Raw genomic sequence first — 21,204 nt, forward strand, 5'->3', positions numbered from 1 at the left:
GTGGTGGTGGTGGTGATGGTGGTTATTAGATACCATTGAGTCAGTTCCAACCCACAGCGACCTGAGGCACAGCCGAACAAAGCCCTGCCGCTTCCTGTGCCATTCTCACAATTGTCCCCCTGCTTGAACCATTGTTGCACCCACGGTGTCCCAGCATCTTGTGGAGGGCCTCCATCTTTTTCGCAGCCCCTCTGCTTTACCACGTATGATGTCCTTCTTCAGGGACCAGTCTCTCTTGACATGTCCAAAGTACATGAGACCAAAAAAATCCATGAGGACATCGATGGCAGAAACCTAGATATAAACTCTAGCTTAGACATCAAGTTATGTGATGAACTAATGGCATGAAAAGTCATTCCCCAAATGAGGACAAATGATGAGAAGAGGTCACTGCTTTTGTTAATAAACACTGTCTGAAATTCCCGTGTATCCGGGGAAGGAGAATGTTCCCTAGGTTTAAATGGGAAACGGATTCTATCAAATCCAAACATTCAGACCCCAGACTTACCACTGTGTTGTTGTCTGCTGTGGAGTTCCTTGCGTTCATAGTGCTCTCGGGCCACCAGGCCCCCAGTCTGGCGTCATCCCCATGGCCACTCTTGGGTGACTGTGATCCATAGGATTTTAATAAGCAGGTGGCCTGGCTTGTCATCCATCTTATTCTGGAAGCATCACTCTAAGCTGCAGCAACTGACAAGCCTCCACTGACAGGTGGGTGGTGGTGGCTGTGCAGGAATTGCATTGGCAAGGAATCAAGCCCAGGTTTGAGATTTCTACCACCGAACCACCTGTGCCCTCTGGCTTCTGATCTAGGGGTCTGAAGATGCGAATGAGCCTTTGTGGTGCCGTGAGTTAGACACTGAGCTGCTAACAACACAGGTTGGTGGTCCAAACCTACCAGCTGCTCCAAAGGAGACCGATGAACCTGTCAACTCCCATAAAGATTTACAGTCTGGGAAACCGTATGGGGAGTCACTTTGTGTCATAATCAACTTGATGGCACTAGGAGAAGGCAATGCAAGGAGTCTCTGCGTGGTAGAAACGCGGTGAGCCCTTGGTGACTAACCGAAAGTTTGGCAATTCAAACACACCCATTCACTGATCACATTTCTGACAGGTCTCAGCCATGACACCCCAGGGGTGCAGTTCTCCTCTGTAGCACATGGGTCACCAAGAATCCATGATGACTTTAGGACAGACAAGAAACGCAAGCTCAAGGAGACAGCAATAGGACCAAGGGTTCTAGTGGGGGTGGGAGGCTATGGAAGGGGAGGAAGTGAGGGGAGGGGAGCAGTGAGCCAATGACAGGGACCGGAAATAGCAAGGGTACTAAAACAGACGCTGAAGAGGGTGAAGCCTTCCTGGTGGTGTGTGATCAGTTGAAACGTATCCGAGAGGAATTAGTGAGAGATGAATGATGAGTAATCATGAAGGTGGGGCAGGAGGAAAGAAAAAAGCAAAAGAGGAAGGAAGAAGAAAGTAAAATTCTTATATACAGGTATAATATAGATATGTATATATGTAATATATAGAGATAGGTGTGTTTGTCCGTGTGTGTGTATGTGTGTGTGTGTGTGTGTGTGTAAATACAACAAGGAAGAAGATAGGATTTGGGCCTCTAATCAGACCACAAGAGTGGTTTGTTTTAATAGTGTAGCATTGTATGATACTCATCGTCCTAACACAATTGCTGAAAGCAAAATGGGTGCATAAGAAAATGTGATGAAGAAAGCTGATGGTGCCTGGCTATTAAGAAATACAGGATCTGGGATCTTAATGGCTTGTAGTTAAACAAGCGGCCATCTAACTAAGAAGAAACAAAACCCACATGGAAGAAGCACACCAGCCTGTGTGATCATGAGGTGTCGATGGGAAGAGGTATCAGACGTTCTAAAACAAGTAACCAAATCGATGTGAAGGGGCATGGAGACCCAAAACCCACCTGTAAGATAATTGGACGATCCCTCTCTAAAGGGCCACATGGAAGGGATGTTAAGTCCAGGGTGCAATATAGCACTGATGAAACACACAGCTACCCTCTAGTTCTTTAATATTTCCTCCCCTCACTATTATGGTTCTTGTTTTACATCATGAATCTTGTTAGGCATGAATATGTTCATTTGTTTAATTATGATCATTGATGCCTGAAAGCCAAGATAGATAACCCTCCAGAAACAGTAAGAGAGTAATGATTCCCTGAAGGGAAGGGAAGAGTAATGATTCCCTGAGGGGGGGTGGGACTGATAGCAGTGATGACTGTATAATCCCACTTGAGGGGATCAATAGCAGAATTGTAGGTGAACGGATATATTGGCTGGTGTAAGATATGGAAAATAATCATAATATATAACATAACAATAAGGGTTCCTGGGGGTGGGGGTGTAGGGCAGGGGAGGGAGGGGATAAAGGGGAGCTGCTATCAAGTAGTTAAAGAAGAAAGAATATGTTTTGAAACTGATGGTGGCAGCAATTGTGCAATTATACCTGACCTAATTGAATTATGAATTGTTACAACATCTGTAAGAACTCCCAAATGGTTCAAAAAGAACAACGACAACAGAAATGACAGCAGTTGGGTGTGGGTTTTGTCGTTGTCGTTGTGTGGGGGAAATGCCTAGGGAAAAGGAACAGATGAGCACCTTCCGAGGGAAAGGGCTCTCCCCAGAAATCCATAGTAGACTCCGATGCAGGCACGCCGGCGCCGACCCCCGTGATGTGGTGGTGCTGTCTTCTTGTTGACTTTAACACGTTGCAGGGCAGGGAGCACTGGCCTGGTTGTCAGTTTGATGGAAGCAGAGGACCGGTGTGTTCAAACCACTCACCTTGTAGTCAGTAGCCCAGTGTTTAACCATCGCTGCTTATTGATGTGTGGATCCCCGGGAAAGATGGATAGCACCGTATAAAAAGTCCCTCCTCAATGTCTCCCTTCAAGCTTATTCAAACCCCAAACCAAACTCACTGCCATAGAGTCATGGCCAACCCAGAGCAACCCTGTAGGACAGGGGAGAATTGCCCCTGGCGTTCTGAGACTGTACCTCTGTATCGACTAGGACGCCTGTCTTTCTGCCCAAGCAGCTGGTGTTTCCAGCCTGCTGGCCTTGCAGAGAGCAGTCCAGTGCAGAACCACTTCGCCGCCGGCTCTGCTTCAAGCGATCTAACCATCAGCAGGTTTCACATCTTCATCTGAAGGGTCTTTCTGGTCAGATGAGTAAGATGGTTTGGGGTGGCAGGTGGGGAGTGGTGAAAGGAGGACTCTCCATCTGAATCCGTATTGAAACGTCTGAAATCTCCTTAAACTGGGTTGTGTCTCTCACTCTCTGGGTTTCCAGTATGTCCCCAAAGTTGCCTGAGTCCTAGTTCTCAAAGATGCTTCCGCAAGCCTTCTGGCAACTCTCCGCTTGTTGTATCCTCGGATCAGCCTCGTGCGGAACTCCTGGCTGTGCCTGGCCCAGTTTCCGCTCCATGCCTTGTTTCCTCACACTCCCACAACGTGAGACTTCCTCAGAAGCACTTTCCGTGGATTCCCCTGCATCAGACTCCACTGTGCTGAAAATGGCTCATCCTTCTGTCTTCCGCACAGCTGGAGTTGGGCGTTTCTTTGCGGGTAGTCACTCACTCCTGAGAACTGCGTGCTGGACACTGTAGACGTAGAAGATTGTGGTGTTTGGTGCTATCTCTTTCCAGGGGCCACGCTCACTGTCCGTGTTCTGCTCTCAGGACCGACTGCTCAGTGATCCCGGCAGGTAGAACGCATGGTTCCAGGTGTTGTTATTCTGCAGTGCTTTCTCTACATCACAATTGTAAGGGGGGTGGTGCGAGGGGGTGGGGGCAAAGCATGAGGATGTGGATGTTTCTGTTGGCATCTGTGTAGGACTATTGTTCGAGCAAGTGTTTGGCTCCTCAGTGATACCCATTGGAGTGTTTGGAACCATCAGCAGTTCCGAGGGAGAAAGAGAGGGCTTTCTACTTCCGTAAAGAGTTACAGCCTCGGAAACTCATCGGGGCAGTTCTACCTGTCCAGATAGGGTCGCTGTGAGCCATATTGACTCGATGGCAGTGAGTTTGGTTTTTTGTTTGTTTGACTTAAGCTGAGTCTCAAACAAACAACTAAACAAAACCAAAAAACCTCAACCTCGGTCCCATTGGGTCCATTCGGGCTCACTGTGACCCTGTAGGATAGGTGGAACCGCCCCGGTGTGTTCCCAAGACTGTAACTCTTTCCAGGAGGAGAAAGCCTCGTCTTTCTCCTGTGGAGCCAGCTGGTGGTTTTGAGCTCTTGGCGTGGTGCTTAGTAGCCCCACAGGTAACCACTACACCACCAGGGCTCCTCTGGAGACCCCATTAAGGACATGGTTATAAAAAGGAATCGTTGCCGTTGCTTGTGGTCACGTGAGCTCTGACTCCTGGTGCCACAGCATACCACAGAATGGAACCTGCACCATCTTCACCACCGTGGGTTGAGCGAGTCCCACGCGAGTTGATTGTGGCCCACGAGGGGGCTCATCTCGCTGCCCTGTGTCAGACTCTGTGGTGCCAGCACCCATGGTCCTCATATGATGTATGATGGAATTTGCAGAAGTCGATGGCCAGGCTTTCCTCCCTAGTCTCACAGTCTGGAAACTCTGCTGAAGCCTGTCCACCATGGGCGACCTTGCTGGGGTTAGAAATGCCGGTCGGTGGCATAGTTTCCTGCATCACAGCAACAGGCAAGCCATCATGGTGTGACACACTGACACGTGTGGGGCGTCAAAACTAGAACCATCAAGGTTCATACGTCGGTTTCTGTCTTGGAATCTCCAAGCTCCGAGGGGCAGGAATGAGCCCTACTGGCGCACCAGGTTAAGCATTGGGTTAATAAACACAAGGCAAGGTCGGTTCAAACCTACCCACCTCTCCTTAGGAGGAAGATGAGGCTGCATGTCCCATAAAGACATATTCTGGGAAACCCTAAAGTGCGGTTCTGCGTGGTCGCCATGAGTCACAGCGGACGGACGCAATGGAGGGAGGGAGTCCTTCGGGAGCGGAATTATGTTCAGCTGCTGGGATTGGGGCTGCGGAACGCTCTCATTCTCCCCTCCTGAGTTTCACCAACAGCTCCTGTGGCAAGGCTGGCAAGGATTCATCTCTTAGAGTCGGGCATGTTATCAGGAGAGACCAGTCCCTGAAGAAGGGCATCATGCTTGGCAGAGTGGATGGGGCAGCGAAAAGAGGAAGGCCCTGGATCCGATGGATGAACACAGTGCCTGCAACCATGGCTTCCAACAGCAGAACTATTGTGAGGATGGTGTCGGCCGGGCACTTCCTTTCTGTGTACCTACAGTCGCTGTGAGTCAGAACCAGCTCAATGGCACCTAACAACGGCGACAGCAACAATTCCCGTGGCACTGGGGGTCCTCTCGGTTCATGTTGCCCCCGTGTGACAAGCGCCTGCCTGCACAGCTTCTGGGTTGGAGCTCCTTCAGGCACGAACTAAGTCAGGATGCTGCAGGCATCCATCCCACCTGGGAAATGGATGTCGTGTCCGTTAATGCGGCAGTCATACCTAATTCCATTTGCCTTCCAGTGTGACATCGCGGATACAGCCTTGGGTCCAGACTGGGTTTGTCCAATTATGTTCTTGTGGGAAGGGGGACAAATGGCCATAAGTCTATATGACAGAACCCTAGGCAGGTGGGCAGAGGCATATTTAACTGCTCATCCCATGGTGCCGGCAAGACCAACCAATGTGCTCTCTTTACAGGATGGTTTTTATAACTTTTCCTGACAGTGTTCTATTTTCACAACTATTTTCAGAATTTTCTAAGGATTTTTTCCCCTTTGAACACTAAAGGATGAATTAGAATAAGATTTCCTTGAAGGAATATGGCATTCTAGTTTCACAAATCAAACCCAATGCCATCAAGTCAATTCTGACTCATAGAGTCGAAGTGGAACAGCTCCCTTGGGTTTCTAAGGCTGGAAATCCTTATGGGAGCCAACAGCCTCATTTTTCTACCATGGAATGGCTCCTGGGTTCCAACCTCCAAACTTTTGTCTAGCAACCCACTGCATCACCCACTAGACCACCGGGGTTCCTAAATTTCTTAAAATATCACCTGGCTGCTAACCACAGGTCAGCAGTTCAAAACCACCAGCCACTTCTTGGGAGCAAGACCAGGTCGAACTGCCCTGTGGGTTTCTGTGACTGTAACTCTTTAATTAAGCTCAGTGCTGACTTATGGCACACCCCTCTGTGAGTCTCGGAGACTGTAACTGTTTGCAGTAATAGATAGGCCAGTCTTTCTCCCTCAGAGCTGCTGGTGGTGTTGAACTGCCAACCATGGAGATTGCAGCCCAACTCATAAACACAAAATGGGAGTAGAAAGCCACATCTTTCACCCTTGGAGTAGCTAGTAGATTCAACCTGCTGACCCTGCAGTTAGCAGCCCAATATGTAACCCACTACACCGCTAGGGCTCCTAGGCTTGACAGAGGGTGCATGAAGTTTGTGGCAGTCATGTCCATAAATGTAGTGGAGCAGACAGGGAGCAAAGTTACGAAAACTTCTTTGACATAACCAAACACTATGGCTGGGACCATAATCTCGGTGAACACCAAGGTCAATTTCCACAACATAGTCAAACATCCAAACAAAAACACACCTGACATTGAACAGCCGATGGAACACAATGTTACTGTAACACCAGAACTGACTGGAGAACAACTAGGCCTCTTGGGTGGTGGGATTATCTTAGCATGCGGGTCGGTTAGGAACTTTTGATGAAAGCATGTCAAGACATTAACAAATGCACCAGAAAATGAACCGACAAGGTGGAGTATTTTGAAGATGAAGGAAACACAGAAAACTTGTCCCATTGTCTTAACATGAGAAAGTGGGTTCATAGATCAGTTTTTCATTTGACCCAAGAGAAAATCAAATGCTAATGTTTTGACTCATAGAGACCACTCGTGTAACGCTAGCGGTCAGTGGAGAAGCCACCCGTCTTCTCTAACCTGAAAATAGGCCCATCAATGCCAGGCAAACTTCATCAAAACCTTAACACATTTCACTCTTTCTTTCACACTCATTATTTGCAGCTATTATAAACCAGCAAAAAAAAAAAAAAGCACATTTTCTTCCTTTAAGCTTTCTTTAATGTAGCGCACACTGTAAGCAATGTCTCTTCTCATCTCCTTTCACATACTAGCAAGCAGCCCATCATTTCTACTTTAAGATACATTTACTTTTTCCCCCATGATAGACAAAAATACATTGCATTACCTCATAGACATACTAAAGATTTTAACATCTATTATTTTGTCGAGGATAATATGGTGGCATAGTGGTTATACGTTGGGCTGCTTAACCCAAGGTCAGCAGTTCAAAACCACCAGCCACTCGACAGCAGTAAGATAAAGCTTTCTACTCCCATAAAGAGATACAGTCGCTGAATTACATACTGATAAAACTGTTCAGATAAAGATTCTGGTTAAAAAGAGCTACAGCCTCAGAAACCCACAGAGGCAGTTTGGTGCTCTCCTATAGGGTCACTGTGATTCAGAATTGAGTCCATGGCAGTGAGTTGGGGTTTGGGACAGTGTGGTAGGCACAATGGTTATTGTTAGTGACTAATGAGTCTATTTCAGTTCAAAACAATCCTAGGTGACAGAGTACAACTGCCTCCGAAGGTCTCCTTGACCAGAATCTTTCTGGAAGCTGGTCAACAGCTCTTTCTTCTGCAGAACAATTGAGTGGGTCGGCCCACCAGGGCTCCAGTGGCAACACAACACTTAACTATGGTACCACCAGGGCTCCAAATGTCCCTCAAGAGTGTGCTCATCTTCATCCCTGCAATCTGTGAAGCTGTTCCCTTACAGTGTTCGGGAACTCAGGTTGAGGATATTAATGTCTTTTTCGTTGTGAACTAAGTGAATGCTTATGGAGAAGACTGTCAGATCCCCAATCAACGGTTCATGGACACGTTGTTCCATCTCAATGATGGCGGCCCCTCAGTGTGACATCAGGAACCGCTTCATCCCTGTGCCTCCTGGTTCCATTCCGCCTTCTCCTTGCCCTGTGAATGTGGTTCTTGGGTACTGGTTACCCTCCATATCTCACATGGTTGATTACCCTAACATATGGGGACCTCCCTAATGTTATTATTCCCCTTACAGCCTTATAGACTGGCATAGTGGCTTACGATGTATTGAGCTCTTAACCTTAAGTCAGCAGTTCACATTCACCAGTTCCTCCATGAGAGAAAAATGAAGCTTTCTGCTTCTGTAAAGATTTACAGCCTCAGGAACTCAAAAAAACTATTCTATTCTATCCTATAAGGTTGAGATGAGTTAGAAATTCATCACCTCTATCATCCAGGGACTCCATGACAATCCTCATTCACTGCCATTGAGCCGATTCTGATTCATCGAGACTAGGGACAGAGTAGAACATCCCCTGTGGTTTCCAAGGCTGTGAATCCATTTGGTTTGAACTCCTGACGTTGGACTAGTTACCCAACACATAACCCACTATACCGAGAGGGCTCCTTATGGCAACCCTAGATCAACCCGATTATCTGGTCTCTGACCTTCTGTTGCAAGCACTGCATCACACCATTGTTGTTGTTGTTGTTGTTGTTGTTTGGGGGGTGCATTCAGTCAATGCTGTCTTGGCAATCCTATGTGACAGAGTAGAACTGCCTGTCGGGATTTCGTGTATGCACACATTGCGATGCGATCCATAAGGTCAGCAGTTCAAAACCGCCAACCACTCTGTGGGAGAAACACAGGGCTATCGACTCCCATAAAGAGGTGCAGTCTCAGAAACCCACAGAGGCAGTTCTACGCCGCCCTTAGGTCATTATGACTCGGCTTCTACGCTGCCCTGTAGGTCGTTATGACTCGGCATCGACAAGATGGATGTGAGTTTGGTTTGGTTTTGAAATCTTTACCAAAGCAGGTTGCCAGATTTGGCTCTCATAGAGCCTCTGGGTGGGTTTGAACTACCAGTTTTAGTTCACAGCTGAATGCTTAACCGTTTCAGGACCAGGCTCCTTTCATCACAGGGTAGTATGTGGCTGTAAATGATTTTTAAGTCCTATTTACTTTCTCCCCCAATTAAACTCAGAAATTTTTAAAAGACTGAAAAATTATTCATGCTACTCAAATTTCATGTGAAGATAGGATTCCACTGAAAAAGCAGTTGATTTTCTCAGTACAATGGAAGGTGGCATTTGTACAACATGATGAACATAATCTGTGTCGCTGATAAACATTGAGTTGGCAAATGCTTTATCATGTATATGAGTCAGAACTCACTCAAGATCACCTGACCACAACAGATCAATAGGTAGGTAGGTAGGTAGGTAGGTAGAGAGAGAGAGAGAGAGATGCCAGCACAATTTGGAAAACAAATGCATGTAAACATTGAAAATGAAAAAGACAACCAATCATCTCTCTCCTTACTTTTGCTTTCGACCTTGAAAATGTCCAAGATCCCCAAACCAGTCTTCCATATTCCACTGAGAGCGTGCATGGTGCCATATGCACAATCATTGAAATCTTCTTGTAAATTCTCTTGCCCTTCCTCCAACAATCCCTTTTTAAGGGAGAGCGAAAGAGTGAGAGCCAGGGTGGGATAGATAGGTAGGTAGGTAGGTAGGTAGGTAGGTAGGTAGGTAGGTAGGTAGGTAGGTAGAGAGATGGATAGAACTTCCTTCATCTCACTTCTGTGTGACACAAATTTGTCTTCCAGTGGTTGGTGAGGGTTAATGAGCTGATAAAGTCCACAGCATGCTGAGCGCAACAAAAGTAAAGTCTTGGCTGGAGTTAGGTCTGATTTAATGATAAATTGATAAAGTTAGTGGCTCGGAGGACTATCCTTGGAGAAAGCATCATCTTCAAACTATTTTAAGTGCTGTCATTAGAAAATAAACATGCTGTACTGGGAGTTTTCAGGCAAACGGTTTTTGTCAGACACGTCCCCAGCTATCATCAAGTCAATGAAGATGCTTAGTCTTTCCTCTTTCAGTAATTTAGACATCAGCATTTTTTTTTTTTTGGCCAAGCTAAAATAAGCCGCCTAAACTTAGGGTAAGAGCTGATTCCCAAATTAAAAGGGCCCATGTTTTATTTATCTCTGCCTGAAGTGGAGAGATCCACACCTTCTCCCTCGGGGCTCCTCTTCAGAGCCCCAGTCACCACACAACCAAGAAGGAGACGGAAAAGAAGAGATCATTACAGATTGGTATGAAGGGAAAATAGTTCCAATCGCTTTTAGGAGCTAGCTAAATATATCACACTGGAGGCTGGAGATGAGGAAGGAATTCAGCTTTGGACACTTGCCAATTCCCAAACTTGGTAAGGGGGCAGGGGTGAGAGAAAGTTTCTAACAGTCAACTTTATTACGGGCACTATTTAGTCACTTCCAGAAGTAAATTAAAGAAACAGGACTGGAAGCTGCAGGTGGGATGAATTAAGGGCCCCACAGTGCTATTGGCCATGTGGAAAGTGCTTTGTAAACTAAAAGCCGTCTGTGAATATGGCACCCTCAGTCCCCTTATCCCTGGGAGCAGCGAGATTAATAATGATTAAGTGAAATCAGGAAGCAGAGTTGGATGTCGTTTTTTTTTTTCTTTTCACGTGGAGAAAAACATGCCAAACTAGCAAATGTTAAATGGGAGGAAATCCAAACACAAAAACCCACTGCTGTCAAGTCAAGTCAAGTCCGTGATGACTCACCGAGAACCTTTAGACCAGAGTCGAACTCCTCCTGGGGTTTCCGCGGCTGTAAGGAGCAGACAGCCTACCTGTTCTCCGATGAAGCGTGAGCGGGCAGCCCAGCACCTCCTCCACTGCACCATCCAGATGACCTGAAAGGGTTGCTTTAGATGCCAACATGTTGGTGCAGACCCATGGAGAACCCTGTGCCCAATAGAACGAAACCCCGCCCGGCCCTGTGCCAACCGCCCATTGTTCCTAAGCCAGAGCCTATGTTGCAGCCACGGCATCAATCCAACCTTTCGAGGGCCGTCCTCTTTCTGCCCCTTCACTTTGCCAAGCATGAAGTCCTTCTCCAGGGACGGGTCTCTCCTGATCCATGCCGAAAGTCCACGAGACAGAGGCTTGCCACTTTTGCCTCCAAGGAGCATTCTGTCTCTGCTTCTTCCAAGACAGGTTTGTTTGTCATTTTGGCAGCCTATGAGGGTGTCGTGGTTAGGACTTGGGCTGCGATCTGCAAAGCTTGAGATGTTTTTTGTTCTCTGTTCTTTTATCCTTTGTTGCGTTGATGGAGGGTCTTGCTCAGCTCCAATCACTGTAATTCCCTCACATAGCAAGTTCTCAGAGGCATACTGGGTCTTGCTTTGCTATGAGCGAGAACTCCCGGCTCTTTCATTATTCACTTCATTCCCCCCAGAGTCCTCAAAGGTAGAGGTGGGCTACTACTGGAGCTTAGCATGGTGATGAAATGAAGGATGCTCAGCTCTGCCCCGGTGTCCTTCCAGTTGCCTGTGGATGTGTGTGTGAACCTCAGGTGTGTTCCAGTACAACTGTGTTCCCTAAGACATTCAATGACTGATTTGTTTGGAAGTATATCAGAGGGACCTCTGGGTGGACTCTAAGCTTTGACCTTTCCAGTAGTCCCGCCAAGAGACTGCCCCTGTCAATCCATCACCGTGTGTTAAATGCTGTCAGCACCATGAATCACATGCTCCGCACCGTTGTTTGGTCATGGGGCCCCTACTATCATTCTTGACTTACAGATTAAGGACCCATGGAAGGGGAAATCATTTTCCCAGCCCTCCAGCCCCCACCTTTGACCAGCACCAAAGTCCGCACCTTCGCTGTGACGAAACGCTCTTCTCTCGGTAGTGAGTCTCCTCATCCAGCCTTGGGGCACAGGCCACCTGCCTGAAGGTGGATGCTCGTTCGTTGTGCCTCGGCCCCTACATGCCTCTCCACCCTCTGCCTCCATCGACCTCACTGCCACTCTCCCCTTCCTCTTCTCTCCTAAGGCAAATACGCCATGCGAGACCTTGTCCACAGGCTGCCAGGCGGGAACAACAGCACCACCTCGGCGAGCAAGGCCATGTCGGATGACACGGTGACCGCCGTCTGCTGTACCCTGCACGAGGTGATCACCAAGAACATGGAGAACGCCAAGGCCTTACGGGATGCCGGTGGCATCGAGAAGTTGGTCGGCATCTCCAAAAGTAAAGGAGACAAGTAAGTTAGGTGGGGGCTCCCACGGTGCTGTGCTGGGAGACTGGGTTCCTAGTGTGCCTGCTTCCCCTGACGATTGTTCGTCTGTGAATGTCACCGCCTGGCTTTGGCTCTGATACTCCGGGGGAATGAAAACAGTAAGCCGCTTCTGCTCTTCACACCCACGAGGCAGCTGATCTTGTGAGTCGTTCGAATGGATGAGAAATCGTCCTTTGGCGGCCACTGTGATGTTGCAGAGCGGACCCGTGACCTGTGTGTACACATGACCCATGTAGGTATTCAGAGCACGACCTCAGCGTGGAAAAGACAACTAGCTTAACAGACACGCAGTCGGGTATTGTCTTGGTCCTTCGTTGCAAGTGCATATGTTGGACCTCTTGCTCTATGTCCCGGCTCTGCCCTGCAAGTCATCGTGCCAGAATCATAGGGGAGAAACTGAAGTTTATTGGAGTCAGAGATCCCAGGATAGCATAACCGCTTAGGCATTTGACTACCAACCACAAGGTTGTCATTTCAGGTCCACTCAGAGGTGCCTTGGAAGACGGGAGTCTATAATCTGTTTCCCAAAGGCCGCACACAGCCTTGAAAAGCCTCTGGAGCACTTTTCTACTCTGCACTCGCAGGGTCCTCGTGAGTAGAAATTGACAGCACCTGGCTCGGTCTTTGGGTAGAGTCTGAGGGAAGGAAGTTCGAATCCAGCACCCTCCCTTACTGGTTGTAGGATCCGGGGACAGTTATTTGATCGAATGAATTAGAATGCCTACACATTCCAATCTCAGATTGCAGGAAGGGGTGTCTCATATGCCTTCTCAAAGAAGTGATAACCAAGCCTTAAAGGAGGACCGTGTTGCCCAGGTAGAGAGAGCCAGGAGAGGAGGCTGATGGCATTCCTGTGCACAAAATAGGAAACGATAAGGTTCCATGTCAACCCAATTGCAACCTCCACAAATAGAGTGCCCTCCAGCTTGATTTACGAAGCGGCGGTATCTTCCTCCCTGAGCCAGAAAAATATCTTCACAAGACAGAGTGTCTGTTTATCAAGAAGCTGTCAACGGAACAGAAATACTCACTAACCTTAATTAAATTTCGCCTCCTGGAAGTCCCTCAATGTAATCAAAGAAGATTAAAGAGGTAAAACCTTTAGTTATCAAGGGTCTATTTCTTGAATTTTCTGTCCCTCACCCTCCCTCCATACCTTTACATCTGAAGGCTAAATAATTTCTCCCTTTGTTATTGAAGGCTGCGAGGGATTCACTTTGAGACTTTTTGGAAAATATCTCATTATTATTTTCATTTAATTCCATTTCTTAGCCGTATTTGATAAAAGAAGTTTCCAGGTTTCCGATTAAGCGTCTTGAGACCTCCCCGCAGGTCCAATCTATAGTTCAGTTTTAGGACTTGATTACTTTTCTATGTCAAGTCAGAAAAGCCCCATTGGGCCAAGATATAATAATTGCCCAATTTAGATTGTTGGCCTGACTGATAGCTTCTAAGATTGTAAACAAATGAAAAGAGTTAATAGTGTTCGAGCCCAACTGCTTGTGATCCCCTGTGTGTTGCAGGAGAACTGTGCTCCACAGGGTTTTCAAAAGGCTGGTTTTTCAGAACGAAGCCCCAGGCCATCCAGGGCATGCCTGGGTGAGCTTAGACCTCCAGCCTTCTAGTCAGCAGGTGAGCAGGTTAACCATTTGCACCTCCCAGGGACTCCTGGGTCATGTTGTATGACAATACACTTCTATCTTCTTCAGCAAGGGGAAGCCTCATGGTTTTCTGCTTTATCTAGTTTCAGAACCAAAAAACAGTGCACTGCCGCTGAGCCCATTTCAGTTCATAACAACCCAGCCCTGGTTTTTATTACTGGACATCTTTACAGGGGCAAGCAGCCTCATTTTCCTCTCTCATAGTGGCTGCTGAGTTTAACCACCGACCTTGCATGGTTAGCACCCCAGTGCCCTGCGAGCTCCATTGACTTTCATTAGACCTTTGATGTTTCTAACAGATTTGTTTTTCCTGTGTTAGGAACTTAATAAGTTGGTGTTTTTTAAACAAATGCACATAGATGCACATGCCACCTAAAAACATGTTATTGTTGGTGCCGCCGAGTCCCTTCCAACTTGCAGTGTCCCTGAGTGCACCCGAGAGTCCTGCCCCATCCTCACCACGGCTCTGATATTTGAGCCATCAGTGCAGCCACTGAGTCAATCCATCGCATCAATGGTTTCCCCTTTTTCACTGCCCCTCCCCCCTAGTTCACCCAGCACGATGTCCTCCTTCGGGGACTGGTCTCTCCTGACAACATGTCCAAAGCACAGGAGACAGTCTCGCCATGCTCGCCTCTAAGGAGCATTCTGGCTGGGCCTCTCCCAAAGTCGCCAGTCTTCACGATACTCTGATTTAGTGATTTAGTTTTATGAGTCATCCGAAGATCAAAATGCACAGCCTGGGAGCTTTGGAGAACAGTATGGAGCGTGTCCCTGTATGCCAGCCTTGAGGACATCCCTAACAGAGACAACCTCCTTAAAATCCCAGCCCGGCCCATTGCTGTTGATCCAGTTCTGGCTCATGGTGCCCCCCTCTGTGCCCGGGTAAGAGCTGTGCTCCACTGGTCTTTCAGGAGGTGGTTTTTCAGAAATTGATTTCTAGACACCGGTTGCCAGTGAGTACTAAATACACCTTAAAGAAACGAGATGTTTTTGTTAGTCCTACCGTAAGAAAATGTAATTTTGGTGAAACAAACTAAGAATCACTTGGGAGTTTGTTAGGATTATCTAGAGAACCAAAACAGGACACTTATGATTTTATATAAAGATAGATAGATAGATGGATAGATAGATAGATAGATAGATAGATAGATAGATAGATAGATAGACCACAAAGAAATAAACAGCTATTTAGTCCAGAGAGCAGTACAAATGGTTTAGTTCAACTCACTTCCATGAGACAGTTAATACACTGGCACCCCTTCAACTCATGAGGGCTGCTGGGTGCAAGTCAAGGAAGTAGACAGCTGAGTCTTCTGTAGAGCAATACATGCCATCCAGCCACAGATGACAGGGTCCGACAGTCCCCAGCTCAAGTGATGTATAGACCGGCAGTGTGGCAAAGCAAGTCTCCAAGGAACCTCAAACTATAGTGACACAGTCCACAGGTTGGATGTCCCATAGGTAGTGTAGCTTGCAAGTTGAGTCAGTGTGCTAAGGCAGCCGCACACTGGTCCAATCATCAGAGAGCAAGAGACAGAAAGGAAAGTCTCGCCAAGCCATTTATCTCTTTGCCTTTCAATTAAACTGCAACCTTATTAATCCCACATGTGTTGTTGGCCAGGTTGGCACGATAAACCTATCTATCACAAGGGTTGGGATGGAAATCAGCTATATGTCAATACATCCTTCTAGCCAAGCCAGAAGATGGCCCTGGGAGGTCTGTCCAACCTTGATGGCTCACTTGGGAAGTATCTTTCCCTACAGATGATCTCAAACACACCCTTACTTTGATGGAAATTTCAATAGTTATTTGTTTCCTCTTACTGTTGCATTGTTTGTTTGGTCCCTAATTGTCAACTGCTTGGATTTACTCGCTGAATTGGAAGTGTAGAACTGGGCTGAGTCAGCCACCCACACAGCTCCAGCTGTACCACTTAGTCATTCTCATCCAGCATTGCCTGTCACTTATCAGGCTGGGAGTCAAGAGAAGGTTTTTAATCACCTGTGGTATTTTCATAGTTCCTCTCTAATCTTCTACCTTCAGTTTGATCATTTGCTTTTTCACTCCTATCAAAGCAAAATGAATTTAGGAGAAAGGCCCCAAATCATAGGTTTAAGCTAGACAGACAGATTCCTTCAGTCTCCTCCAAAAAAAAATTAAACAGGAAACCAAACTCATTGTCCCCTACTTGATGCTGAGTCACGGCAACAGCATGGGACAGAGTAGAAGTGTCCCTGTGGGTTTCTGAGACTGTAACTCTTTACGAGAGTAGAAACCCTCATCTTTCTCCCAAAGAGTGGCTGGTGGTTTCAAACTGCTGACCTTGTGGATAGCAGCTCAATTTGTAATCACTCTGACAGTAGGGCTAAACTCTTCTGAACTTTGTCCTTCAGCATATGTTGCCCCTTTGATTTCAAGTGATTGGTTATTCTAAAGTGTGCATACCTCACTAGGGTTAGGGTTCTTATAAAACCAAAACCAAGTTCATTGCCATCGATTCGATTCTGACTCACAGTGACACTATCGAACAGAGTAGAACTGTCCCTTAGGGCTTTTGAGACGATAGCTCTTTACGGGAGCCCAAAGCCTCATGTTTCTTGCAGGGAGCTGAACTGCTCGCCTGTGTTCATATTTGACTGAAAATTGAACCATGAGAGTCAGTTTTATTCTAGATCCTATGGGTGCCTAAGCCCTGTCTTGACTGAAAATAGAAGTTGGAGACTTAGGATGTTTTAATAATTGGAAACAGAGGCAATATAAATTTCTCCAAATTAATGTATAAACTGCTTTGCAAAGCTGTCCTTCCTAAATCTGCCTTTAGAAAATCCTTCCAAATAAGATGTTAAGTTCAAGCCTTATTTGGGTCTGAGACAACATAGGGAAAGAAACCCCAGATGGACAAATGCTTTCCTTCACTATTTTGTGCATGTCTGCGCTTTACTGATGGGAGCCCTTGTGGTGTAGTGGTTAAGCATTGGGCTGATCACCTCAAGATCAGAAGTTCAAAACCACCAGCTGACTCTGAGAATGAAAGATGAGGTTTTTCACCCCCATATAGAGTAACAGTCTTGGAAACTCACAGGGGCAGTTCTACCCTGTCCATGGCATTGTGTGTGTTTGCTTTATTTCTAAAGATATGCAAGCTTAAATACAAAGGGGGCTTCAAAAGTTATTAGGGAAATTCCATTCTTTTATCCTTCCATTTTTGTCTGTGAATTTTGTTGAAGTCCCCTTGTTTTTCAATGGTCTTGATGGGTTAGGCTAAGGAGTTGCTGATCTGGGCTGCTTAAAAGTCCGGCCCACTGTATTTTGCAAACACTGTTTCGAATTTCCTGCTGCTGGTGGAGCTAAGCCCCACACTCACTGCCATTGAATCTATGTTCACAGGGTAGAACAGCCCCTGTGAGTTTCTCTGACTATAACTCTTTACTGGGAGTAGAAAGCCTCATCATTCTCCCATGGGACCACTGATCATTTCAAACTGCTGACCTTGAAGTTAGCAGGCCACCTCAGAAATACTGGGCCACCCCTGATTTGACAACTCTGGTGAAGAAGAGGCATTCTATACGCCTTCCGGACTCTCACTCGAGTCTGTGCTTAACACTTCCAAGTCTTGATAACTTTATAATACTCTTCTCATATCATTTTAAACACACACGACAGACATCCTTTAACGTCCTTATTTCTCAAGAGGAGCACTTGTTTCATTTTGTTTTGTTGTTTCCAATACTTACAGTTATGTTGGAAATAGTGTGGAATGTGTCACTCTGTTTTGTCCTAAGACAGAAAAGCTATTAACAGTCTCAACGGTGACTTGCCAGGAAGGAACTGTGACTTGTGGTTTGAGTTACAATCACTTGTCACATTAGAAACACTCTGTTGTTAAAGGCCTTCAATCAATAGCTGTAGTTCCTCAAGTAGAAGTTGCTATGGTATCAGCCTTGTGGATCAAAACCATGACTGCAAAGAAAGCCAATGATTCTGTAACCTTCAAATGTTATCCCCGCACTCTGATGTCTTGGCATTTTAATTGAGAGGTTAAAATCTGCTCTTCATTAGACAGCCACAGTCTCTATTTTGTAACTAAGCAAAATGCAAACACAAAGATTGCACTATGTCAGAGGAATTTTTGCATACTAACTATGTTTCCGCGGTACTTACCATCACCTGAATATTAATGTGTCTGCCTCTGGAATTGTTTGACTATTTTCATGGACAAATATCTAGCTCATACATATAGATTGCAGCAAAACATAGCATTTTCTCATGGCCCACCATTGAAATATAAGAATAAAGCATGCCTCTCCTTGTAGGTATACCTAAGATCTAGCCCTTTCGGTCTTTAAATGATAGGACTGCAGGGTTGCATTAAGAACCTTATGGGAAATTGTCAAATCTGCTTTAGGAAAAGGAAATAGGTTGCCTTAGAATAGGTACTTTGTCGTGGACTTTTAAAAAATTAACAATTGTATAATTGATCAACCAATAGTGGATGACTGTTACTGTTGCCCTTAAGCAAATGAGTGGAAAACAAAGCTTGGAGCGTGCTGTGGCTGTTAGATGCCAGCACATCAGTTCTGACTCACAGGGACCCATGTACAACAGAGCAAAACACTGACCAATCTTGTTCCAGCCGCACAGTTGCTCTTACGTGTGAGGCTGTTATTGCAGCCACTGTGACCGTCCATCTCATGGAGGGTCTACCTCTTAATTGCTTTTAAAAACCAAAACCCATCTCGTTGCCATCGAGTCTAGTCCAACTCATTCAACGCTATAGGACAGGGTAGAACTAAGACTAATTCTCCTACAGAGCAGCTGGTGGTTTCAAACTGCTGACCCTTCAGATCACAGTGCAATGCATAACCACCATCCCGCCAGTGCTTCTTTGCTTGTTGTTGTTGTTGTTAGGTACTTCGACCTGTAGCAACCTTATTCACAAAAGAACGAAACACAGCACTGCCCTGTGCCCTCCTCCCAGTCGTTCCTCTGGGCAAGCCCATAGATGCAGCCACTGTGTCAATCCATTTCGTTGAGGGTCTTCCTCTTGCCCGTGGCCCTTCCACGGTACCAAACATGGTGTCCGTCTCCAGGGACTGGTCTTTGGTCTGAATTGCAAATGTAAAGCAGCAGCCATTCTCTCTACTTTGTACAAGGGTGCTTCAAAGAATTAATGGAAAATGAAATGGGAAGATAATGAAAGGCCTCTCATATCAGCATGCAGTAATCTCATCACATTCCCCACGTCCTTGCAATATCCTTAACTGTGCTTCCCAAAACCAAGCTCACCCCAGTTAACCATGTATTTGCATCCTTTTTCACAGATCCTTTTACTTCAAAGGTTTGTTAGTCTCCATTCCGACTTGCTCATCAGTGGGCCAAAGTCCTCGCTAGTTTAAAGGGTTGTCTGTTGGGATCTATCTCAATGGCTGTGTTCGATGCAACCCCAAGGGTCACCATCCCCAGAAACCAGAAGTGGACAGACAACAGCCAAACCTCACCCACCAGCTGTTTTTGTAAATTAAGTTTCCCTGAAACACAACTACACCTATCCCTGTATGATGGTCTACCGCTGCCCTCTTGCAAACTAGAATAACTTCTAAGCCAGTGATATTTATTCTCTGGTTCTTTATGGAAACTGTGTGCTTCCAGCCAGAAGTTGCCACACTGTGAATAAAGCATCTAGAGTCCAGCCTTGAGAGACCCATGAAATCACCCCATGGGAACCCAGAACCTGCAGGTAGCTTATTGTTTCTGTAGCCACAAGTGGCTTCCAAGAAGTTGGATGAGTTAAATCAATGTGGATTTCGTGTTTGGTTTGGTTTGCGTGTTTCGATTGTGCTCTGTGTGAAACTATACAAAACAAATCCGTTTCCCGCTCATTTTGCACACATTTTGTTTCGTGACATGAGCTGCAATTCTCTCAGTGTGACAACAGCCTCACTTCCTCCCTGGGCTCCCTGTTTCCTTTCTTCCACTTTTCCTGATAACTCCTGACCTCTGAGCTTTGTGTTTAGGGCAAATGCTGTCCTTCTGGTCTTGTATAGTTAATTATTCTGAGGAGTATGTTCCTGTGAGTGTATTGTTCACTTTATAGGCCTGTGTTGTTTGGCTACTGCCTGATCCTTGAAGTCTGGGCTTTTTGTATGACTTGGAATTTTTCTCACATTCAGTCCAAGATAGAGCAGTAGACCCTGGGAGCCAGGCACCATCGAGTTCTTATGGTCCCACGCTGCTGAAGGCAGCAACAGAGACTTCTTGACCAAGTCTCTGCTTCTAGGTGAAGAGAAGTACTAACTCAAAGATAACATATTTACTTATTTATTTTCCAACGTATTTGTGGCTCACAAATGCTAAGAACCACTCATCGACGAAGGTTAATGTCATTTTGGTTCCTCTCTGTATACCCCAACAGGAACATTACATTTAGATGCACATATGCGGGCCAGCAAGTACATGGTAGCATTCACAGGTAGTCCCCACTGCCCAACATCATTCATGATAGTAGAACCAAACTTAGAAGTGCCCTCCTACTTCCAGAAAGAAGATGAGTTTCTATTGTCTTCTCAAAGTGCTAAATCTGACGTTGGACTAGCCTGTTGCCATCTGGTCATTTCCAACTCTAGAGCCCCTCCTGTGTTTTGGAACAGAACTGTGCTTTCTGGGACTGTTGAGTGGCTAATTGTTTGAAAGCAGATTACCGGGCACCTCTGGGTGGATGGGATCCTCCAACCTTTGGGCTGGCAGCTAAGAACCTATGTTCTCAGCTATGTGCCATAAGCACTGACCCCGCCCCTCGGACCGCCAGCATTGTGATGACACCTTCTCAGCCCTTCATTTCTGCCTCTCCGCACGGTGGGTGCGTGGAGGAGCAGGAGGTCAGAGACGAGGAGAATGATCCTGTTTCAGAGAGAAAGATCCAGAAGTGTCTTGACAAGGCCGTGTTGCTCTGGAGCCCGGCTGCCCACTCACCACCTGGTCCTTCCTGTCTTTTCTCCTGCAGACACTCTCCCAAAGTGGTCAAGGCAGCATCTCAGGTCCTCAACAGCATGTGGCAGTACCGCGATCTGAGGAGTGTCTACAAAAAGGTAAGGCCGGCTTAACCACCACAGACCCTCAACCCCTCACACGGTGCGTCACAAGTACGGAGGGCACGTGTCAATCAGCTCTGTCGCTGAAATTCAAGAATCTAGGAAGAAGCCAAAGGAGCTCACAAAGTATCCCTGGTTCTAGACCCATTGGACTTTCCTGGCCACAAGGACCTACAGTCACAAACTCAAACTCAATGCCTTAAGTCGATTC

General features: G+C 46.4%; 1 protein-coding gene across 1 annotated transcript in view; it reads left to right on the plus strand.

Moving 5' to 3' along the window:
• CTNND2 (catenin delta 2) overlaps positions 1–21,204 on the plus strand; it is an 840,020-nt gene that overhangs the window by 768,031 nt on the left and 50,785 nt on the right. The window contains exons 16-17 of the mRNA XM_045285280.1: positions 11,994–12,204; positions 20,906–20,990. Of these exons, the coding sequence (XP_045141215.1) occupies positions 11,994–12,204; positions 20,906–20,990 (296 nt within the window). The remainder of the gene's footprint in view (positions 1–11,993; positions 12,205–20,905; positions 20,991–21,204) is intronic.

The sequence above is a fragment of the Echinops telfairi genome, unplaced genomic scaffold, assembly GCF_000313985.2.
Source record: "Echinops telfairi isolate 266 unplaced genomic scaffold, ASM31398v2 ScPeMD7_7469;HRSCAF=8507_1, whole genome shotgun sequence".
Lineage (NCBI taxonomy): Eukaryota > Metazoa > Chordata > Mammalia > Afrosoricida > Tenrecidae > Echinops > Echinops telfairi.